General features: G+C 49.1%; 1 protein-coding gene across 4 annotated transcripts in view; it reads left to right on the forward strand.

Moving 5' to 3' along the window:
• DICER1 (dicer 1, ribonuclease III) overlaps positions 1 to 7350 on the forward strand; it is a 48909-nt gene extending 41559 nt beyond the window's left edge. For 3 of the 4 annotated variants that reach the window (XM_049612220.1, XM_049612222.1, XM_049612221.1), the window contains 5 exons: positions 195 to 1083; positions 2885 to 3153; positions 5566 to 5728; positions 5821 to 5896; positions 6255 to 7350. In XM_049612220.1, the coding sequence (XP_049468177.1) occupies positions 195 to 1083; positions 2885 to 3153; positions 5566 to 5728; positions 5821 to 5896; positions 6255 to 6420 (1563 nt within the window). In that variant the 3' untranslated portion in view covers positions 6421 to 7350. The remainder of the gene's footprint in view (positions 1 to 194; positions 1084 to 2884; positions 3154 to 5565; positions 5729 to 5820; positions 5897 to 6254) is intronic. The other variant, XM_049612224.1, reaches the window with a different exon arrangement.
• Positions 7351 to 8213: the final 863 nt, after the last annotated feature.

Genomic DNA, 8213 nt, shown 5'->3' on the forward strand with positions numbered 1-8213 from the left:
GTTTCACTTTGTTTATATGATTAAATAACTTATTTTATGTTAATTGGAAACAAATGGCCGTGATTTTAAAGTTGCCTTTTAGTATTTGTGGTTGTCATTTGAAATTATCCACAACCCTTGCTTTTATTGAGTTTCAGACCCTTTTAAAAACAGCAGCTATGTCTCCCCTCCTTCCCCATTCCCCGTCGTTTCAGACAAAAGACTGCATGTTGGCCAATGGCAAACTGGACCAGGACTTTGAGGAGGACGACGAGGAGGGGGAGGATCTGACGTGGAAGGTTCCAAAGGAGGACGCCGACGACGAAGATGATTTCCTGGAGTATGATCAGGAACATATCAAATTCATAGATAACATGCTAATGGGATCGGGAGCTTTCGTAAAGAAAATTTCTCTTTCTCCTCTCTCAGCCACTGATTCTGCATACGAATGGAAAATGCCCAAAAAAGCCTCCTTGGGCAGCATGCCATTCTCCTCAGATTTCGAGGACTTCGACTATAGCTCTTGGGATGCCATGTGCTACCTGGATCCCAGCAAAGCCGTCGAAGAGGATGACTTTGTGGTGGGGTTCTGGAATCCGTCGGAAGAGAACTGTGGCGTCGACACAGGGAAACAGTCCATCTCTTACGACTTGCACACCGAGCAGTGCATCGCGGACAAAAGCATAGCCGACTGTGTGGAGGCCCTGCTGGGCTGCTATTTGACCAGCTGCGGGGAGAGGGCTGCCCAGCTGTTCCTCTGCTCCTTGGGGCTCAAGGTGCTCCCGGTAATTAAAAGGACTGATCGGGAAAAGGCCATGTGCCCCGCCAGGGAGAATTTCAACGGCCAACAAAAGGCCCTTTCAGGGAGCCGGGCCGCCGCCTCGGTGGCCGGCCCGCGCTCCTCCGTCCTGAAAGACTTGGAGTACGGTTGTTTGAAGATTCCACCACGATGCATGTTTGATCATCCGGACGCAGATAAAACACTGAACCACCTGATATCGGGTTTTGAGAATTTTGAGAAGAAAATCAACTACAGGTTCAAGAACAAGGCTTACCTTCTGCAAGCTTTTACGCACGCCTCCTACCACTACAATACTATCACTGGTAAGAAGCCCCAGCCCGCACTCCGTTTCCCTGAAACGGCCACCTTGCATTAACTGCGTTATTTGGGCCCCGTTAGAGAAAAGCATCCTACGCACGTACAGGCTTGGTGCTTAACGTGCACGGTGGAGGGAGGGAGGGAGCAAGAGAAAAACGAAGGCGGCTTTATTTTCCTCTGCTTTCCGGGAGCCCTGCGCCTTATCCTTGGCAGCTGGCGGCCTGGCCCTCCTTACGCGCTCGCGTAGACGTGCCGCACAGGGGAGTTTGAGCCTTCGTATTCTGCTGTGTTTTTCCCATTTGAATCTTCCCCCGGTGGCTCTCTGCTGCCTGTTCAGTGCTGGTTTTGGTTCTTGATTCATCCATACATTCTGGATGAACTGTCACATCTTTTTATGGTTCTTCCTGAACGGAAAGGCCCCTCCCTTTCTTCAGGTCCCTTTGGATCTAAAGATGAGCCGATGAAAAGGAACTTCTTCGGGGAGGGCCTCCTTGCCCTTGCTCTCGCTCTTGCTGCCGTCTCCCACTCGGCACTGCGCCCCAGGTTTTCCTCTTCTATTTAGTAGGCGCCCGGGCCATCAGATTAGAAGGGAGATTAGGTGCCTGGAACTGCTGTCAGCTTCAGCTTGTGAAAAGCCTGTGTACTTTTTTCTGTATTCGAGTAGTAAGTGCTTGAATCTGGAATCCCAGAGCAGAGTAGAGGGTCTGTATTAAGGAAAACTATAAAGGTTAAGATGATCAGAAAAGTGCAAAGCCAAAAAGTAAAAACCGATCTGGCCCTGAACTGGAAGGACCGACAGCACGGAGGGCTGTTTCTCTTTGTGCAGAAGCGGATGGTCCCTCCTGCCCTCTGCGGAGTGAGGGGCCCTGCCTCTGAGCTCCAGGTGTCCGGGACGCGCTGCCCCATCTGTCCCTGCCCCAGCCTCCTGGCTTGCGCGGGTCCTGCTGGGCATGGTGAGGAGATAGGGGTGCCGCCCCAGGCTGGGGGCCTTCTCCGGTGTGGGCAGCCGACCCGTGGTGCCTCGGGTCTCTGCGCACGGCCTCACCTCTCCTTTCTCCGGCCCCTTGTTCGGGTCAAACTCCTCAGTTCTTGCGCAGGCAGAGAAGGGGGTTTTCTAGTATACTGGCTGGCCTCCCGGGTGGCTGTTGTGACCCAGGAGTGGAGAGGCAGGGCGGCGAGTACACACTCCGGAGTGGGGCCAGAGCGCGGGGTGCGCGGGCAAAGAGCACACTGTGTGAGAGTTACACGGGGGCAGAGCGCAGGGTTCGGGGTTGCACGGGCTCAGAGCGTGGGGAACACGGGGTGCGCGGGGATCAGCGCCGGGAGCACGAAGTGCGCGGGGGGGGGGGGGGGGAAGAGCAGGCGAGGCAGAGGGGTGCGTGGGGCAGGGCATGACTGGCCCCAGACCGCCGGCGCAGGACCGAGGCTGCCGCCGCTTCGGTGGCGCTCAGCACCCGCCTGGCCCGCCCCGTGCCCCGGGGGGGGGGGGGGGGGGCCGCCCTGCTGGGGCCCCCCGGCCGGTGTGGGTCCGCTCGCGCAGCGCTCTTTGGGCCACCGTAGGCTTTTAGGACCCCCAGTTTATAGATACGAAATACGCTTTCTTGAATTGCCAGAGGCTTTAGTAAGTGTGGCACGTCACACGGCTTGTCACTGGAGCGGATGCATGAACTTCGCGAAGCCCGCCGGGCCCGGCTGCGGTGGGTCTGGGGCCCCGCGTGCGCGCGCTGCGGGTTACCGTGCGGGTTACCGTGCGGGTTACCGTGCGGGAAGGCGCGAGCTGACGGCTGCGCCCTGGGCCGCCCGCAGATTGTTACCAGCGCCTGGAGTTCCTGGGAGATGCGATTTTGGACTACCTCATAACCAAGCACCTTTACGAAGACCCGCGGCAGCACTCCCCGGGCGTCCTGACCGACCTGCGGTCCGCGCTGGTCAACAACACCATCTTCGCGTCGCTGGCGGTCAAGTACGACTACCACAAGTACTTCAAAGCCGTCTCCCCCGAGCTCTTCCACGTCATCGACGACTTCGTGCAGTTCCAGCTGGAGAAGAACGAGATGCAGGGCATGGACTCGGAGGTGAGTGAGGCGCCACCGCGGGCGCTCCCGTCTCCGGACGGAGGTCACAGCCGCGCGCCGCGCGCGCTCCCGTCGGCCCTTTACCCTTGACCGCGCCCGCGGGGCCGCAGCGCGGACCTTCGGGGGAGGGAAGCGGCCGGGGCCTGGGGCCGGGTCGGATCGGGCCGCCCCGGCTTCCCCTGCCCAAGCCAGCGTGGACCTTAGGGCTCGTGCGGTTTATTCTGCCTTTGCTTGTTCCAAGGGGTCAGAAAGGTTCGCTGATGCTTTGTCAGGTAAGCGTCACAAACGTGTGTCTGTTCTGCTGCTGCTGCTGCTGCTTGAAAATAGGAGAACTCACTTAAAAACCAGCCTTCTGAGATTTTAGCCGGTGGCATGTGAGAGGCTTCTGGCCTGAGTTCAGCCCGAGGTTCTTCCATCATGGAGCTCATTGTAATGTGTTCCGGGCTGTTTTGGAGTTTGTAGCAAAGGATCTCACCTCCACCTTTCCCCTCTGATCCTTCGCTGCCATCCTTCCGCATGCCTGTGTGTACCCAGGAGAGCACTCTCGGGTCCTGTTCTCCACGTCCCGATTCCTTTGTTTCTCTTACTTTTGTAGATTTCTTGTAAGGAGGCAGGAAATGTGTGTGGCATTCTGGTGGCCGTTTTAATTGTTCCTTCGGTGATCTGCACCTTCCCTTCTTTTAATTGCCCCAAGCCTCGGCTGGGGAGCAGTGCATTTCCTTTGACTCGCGGTGAAAGAAATTGGAGGTGTGGCCGCAAGGGAAGTGTCAGACCCTGTAAACACTACAGAGCGTGTGCCGAAGGGGAATCCACGTTCCCCGGCGGGTACTTGTCCGGGGTGAAGGGTCCGAGTTGGAGCACAGCTAGCAGTGGGACCACGACTTAGGACCAGCTCCTGTGTTCCCAGTAGGACTTCTGGTCTCGTCCTTCAGAAGCGTTTAAGCTTAGAATTTGAGGCACCGGCCAAACTTCGATTTCAGCCGTTTTTGATGACAGTGGGCCACGCCAGTTCTGTCGTGTCCCCTCTTTTCCTGACCTTTGTTTACATAGACGTATGTATTAGGAGTCATAAAAAGTGATTAGAAATGTCAGTGGTCTGGCTTTTCTGACTTCCTGTTGGATCTTAAAGTCTCTCCACCTCTCCGGGCCTCGGTTTCTTCTTTTGTGAACGGAGAGAATTAAACTCAGTAAGTTTTAAAATTCCTTTCTACCTCAAAACCATGATGTACCAACAGTAAGTATCTTGTTTTCCCAAGGGTCAGCATTACAAGTGGTTTATATAGAGCTCTGTGTGGCTAAACAGTCCATCTAGAAATTTAAAAAAAACCTCACCTCTTTTTTTGTTTCTCACAAGTAATTTGTGTTTATTTTATAAAATACAAATAAGCAAAAGGAAGATTAAAGTTACGCAAATATGCTGCCTTAGAAATAACCAGCACTAACGGTCTGTGATGTTTTATTGCCAACGCGTGTAAACATAAACATAGATGAACTATCAAGTGCCATTATATGATGCATAGTGTACCACAATGTGTTTTTTTCACTTAATGTGTTGAGGACACCTTTCCGTGTATCCAGCGGCATTGCAACTTTCAGTAGCTGCACAGTAGTCGATATAGCTCTAATGGAATGTATTTAAACAGTCCGTTGTGCCTAGATATTTAAGTTGTTTTTACTTAGGGCTTTTAATAAACATAGGTGTGGCAAATATATCCAGTACCTTTTTCAGATAAATTCCTAGAGATGGAATTACTGTTCAAACAATTTTGAACTTTTAAAAGGCATTAGCATATTCATAATTTTTCATTACATTAATTTGAACACGTGTCAGGTACTCTTAATAGGCAGTGCGTACTAAGGGGTTTAATAAAAAGGGAGCTTGGAGAAATCTGTCTTCTAGTAGAATTTCCCTGGCCAAAAGTGGTAACTTCTCCCCAAAGTAGAACTACACAACCCTTGCCCGTGCTGTACGGATTAGTATTCTGCCTAATCCTTGCCAAGCCGCTAGGGGGTAGAAATGTTTTAAGATGAAGTTCTTTGATGAAGAGTGGATTTGAAAATTTTTTTCATACGTTCATTAACTATTTCTAATTTTGTGTTAAAGTTGATTTTGTTTTCATTTAGAAGTACTCTTTTTTCCCTTTGCCGAGTATAGAATAATACTGAATGGGGAAGGGAGTTGTTTTTGTTTTTGTTTTTTTCTTTGAGAAGTTGGAAAAATCTTGTTTTTAGGTAAGATCATGTTTATGAAGAACCTGTTACAGTGTAGTAGGCGATTGCCCCAAATGGTTGGTGGTATTACCCTTGTTAAAGGTACAGTAAGAGTCCTAGCTGAGAAAAGAAACGCACTTCTGTGGAACGCCTTTAAAGATGGTCTTTTTGCTTACACATCACTTTTCTCTGTGTAAATAGCTCAGGAGGTCTGAGGAGGACGAAGAGAAAGAAGAGGATATTGAAGTTCCAAAGGCCATGGGGGACATTTTCGAGTCACTTGCTGGTGCCATTTACATGGATAGTGGGATGTCCCTGGAGATGGTCTGGCAGGTGTACTATCCTATGATGCGGCCGCTGATAGGTACCGTTCGCTCCCCTCGGAAAGAAACAAAATCATCCTTAAAAAAGAATGACAAGGATATCACGCACGCTGTTCTTTCGTTTTGATTACAGAAAAATTTTCGGCAAATGTGCCCCGCTCCCCTGTGCGAGAATTGCTTGAAATGGAACCAGAAACTGCCAAATTTAGGTAAGGCAGAACGTGCATGGAAAAAATTAAGTTGCTTGAAAACGAGGGTGGCGGTGGGGGGAGTTGTCAGAGATGTCATAAACTAATGATTCTGAAAAATGTTTACACTGGGGCATGCGCTCTGCACTTTATATTTGTGGTCTGATTGACTTTCCCTTTTGCTCTCATAGAGTAACGCCGCGTTAAAAGCGAGACGCAGCCCCGTCTGTCGGGGTCCGCGCCCCCGTGCGCTGCACGTTTCCTTGTGTGCTGTCGGCTTGCACACCCCCCCCCCCCCCCCGAGTGCGTGCTCAGTGCTGATTGACAATCATAATAAATAGTTCTGACTTCTGATACAAGCTGTTTGGTTTCTTCGCAGCCCGGCTGAGAGAACGTACGACGGCAAGGTCAGAGTCACGGTGGAAGTGGTGGGGAAGGGGAAATTTAAAGGCGTCGGCCGAAGCTACAGGATTGCCAAGTCCGCGGCAGCAAGAAGAGCCCTCCGCAGCCTCAAAGCCAATCAACCTCAGGTTCCCAACAGCTGAAGCCCCTTTTTAAAGTGAAAAACACAAAACAGAATTAAGGGGAAAACCATTGAAATTGACAAGGGTGATTTCAAGTCGGTAGTGAGCGGAATGAATCGAAGGCAGAATTTAAAGGTTGTTTGATAACAAGCTAGATTCCAGAATAAAACATTTAACATATGTATAAAAATTTTGGAGCTAACTGTAGTTTTAGTTTTTTGCGCAAACACAATCTCGTCTTCTTTCCTCACTTCCGCTTTGTTCAGATCACAAGAGTGCTTTAATGATGACATTTGGCAAGTGTTCAAAATAATTATCGGCAGTTCTCTTTTTGTTTGGGGTTTTTGTTTTTGTTTTTGTTTTTGTTTTTGTGTTAACCTAGTTTCATTTCTGTCAGCTTCGCTTAGTGGTAGGAGGCCAAGGAGCTTTACAGCTGAGACGCCCCTGGATTCCGTGGGGCGTCCTCCCCTCCTCAGCGTGGGCGCCGGCACGGGTCCCCCGGTGGCCCATGCGCCCAGGAGAATGGTGCGGTCTGCCAGAGGAGAAGAGTGCCCGCACCGTCCTTTCTTTCCATGCCCTGTCGTGTAAGACGATGTCTCCCGGTTGCCGTTGCACTTAATAGATAGTAAGGGACAGATTTTTCATTAACGTTGGCTGGCACGTTGGTGAATCAGATTTTCGTTTTCTCATGCCACGTAGTCTTGCATAGAAAAAGGTTCTCGCCTTAAAAGTAAAGCCGTCATGGATGTCCTTTTGATTTCCGATCCTTTTGGAACAAACTATTTTACATTCCCTTCATTTTATTATGCATTTAAGATGTCGAGACCGTGTGATACTTGCAACTCACTAAGTGTGGTTGTGACTTATTACAGGATTATATTAGCGTTTCTGTCGTATGTGTCCTGAAGGCATCTTGAAAACCAGAATAGATATGTAGTCTCTGGATTTTTTCTAAGCACCATAATAAAAAGGATCTTTGGCTTAATACCCAGTTTTACTAAAAACCTCCTGCTAGGTAGCTCCACTGATGGAAATTGTGGCAAACGGTTTTGCCCTGTAGGCTGTTGCTCTAACAAGATAACCTTTAGACATATCACACCTAAAATATGCTGCAGATTTTATAAGTGATTGGTTACTTATTTAAAGAAGCAAAACAAAGCACCTTTACCGTTAGTCTCTTTTCACGTCAATGTCTTACTGTACTTTTCACAATGTTGCATGCAGATCTCACCTACCAAAGCCGTGCTGTTAATGCCATGGAAGTGTAACGTTTGTGATAAACTGCCGTAATTTTGATACATCTGTGATTTAGGTCATTCATTTAGATAAACTCATTCTTTCCATCTTTGGAAAAGGAAAAAAAAAAAAACATTTTTAGGCATTTGCCGAAGTTTCTTTAATTAGACCTGTAGGCACTCTTCACTTAAATACCTCAGTTTTTCTCTTCTTTTGCATGCATTTTTCCCGTGTTTGGTGCTATGTTTATGTATTATGCTTGAAATTTTAATTTTTTTTTTTTTTTTTTTTTTTTTTTTGCACTGTAACTATAATACCTCTTAATTTACCTTTTGAAAAGCTGCGGGTCAGTCCTGCACTCCCACCGACACACCAGTAGAGGTTTGCTGCAATTTGCTCTGTTAATTACGCTTGAAGTTTAAGAAAGCCGAGCAGAGGTGTCTAATGTTTTCCATCCTGAACTTGATGCTTCATGTAATGCTGCGTTTTTGTTTTCAAATACACTCAGATACTGTAGTTCTTGCTTTACCTGCACCACCCACCCACCCCCCAGAGAAACACCTCTCTCTGCACGTGTG

This window comes from Panthera uncia (assembly GCF_023721935.1).
Source record: "Panthera uncia isolate 11264 chromosome B3 unlocalized genomic scaffold, Puncia_PCG_1.0 HiC_scaffold_1, whole genome shotgun sequence".
NCBI lineage: Eukaryota > Metazoa > Chordata > Mammalia > Carnivora > Felidae > Panthera > Panthera uncia.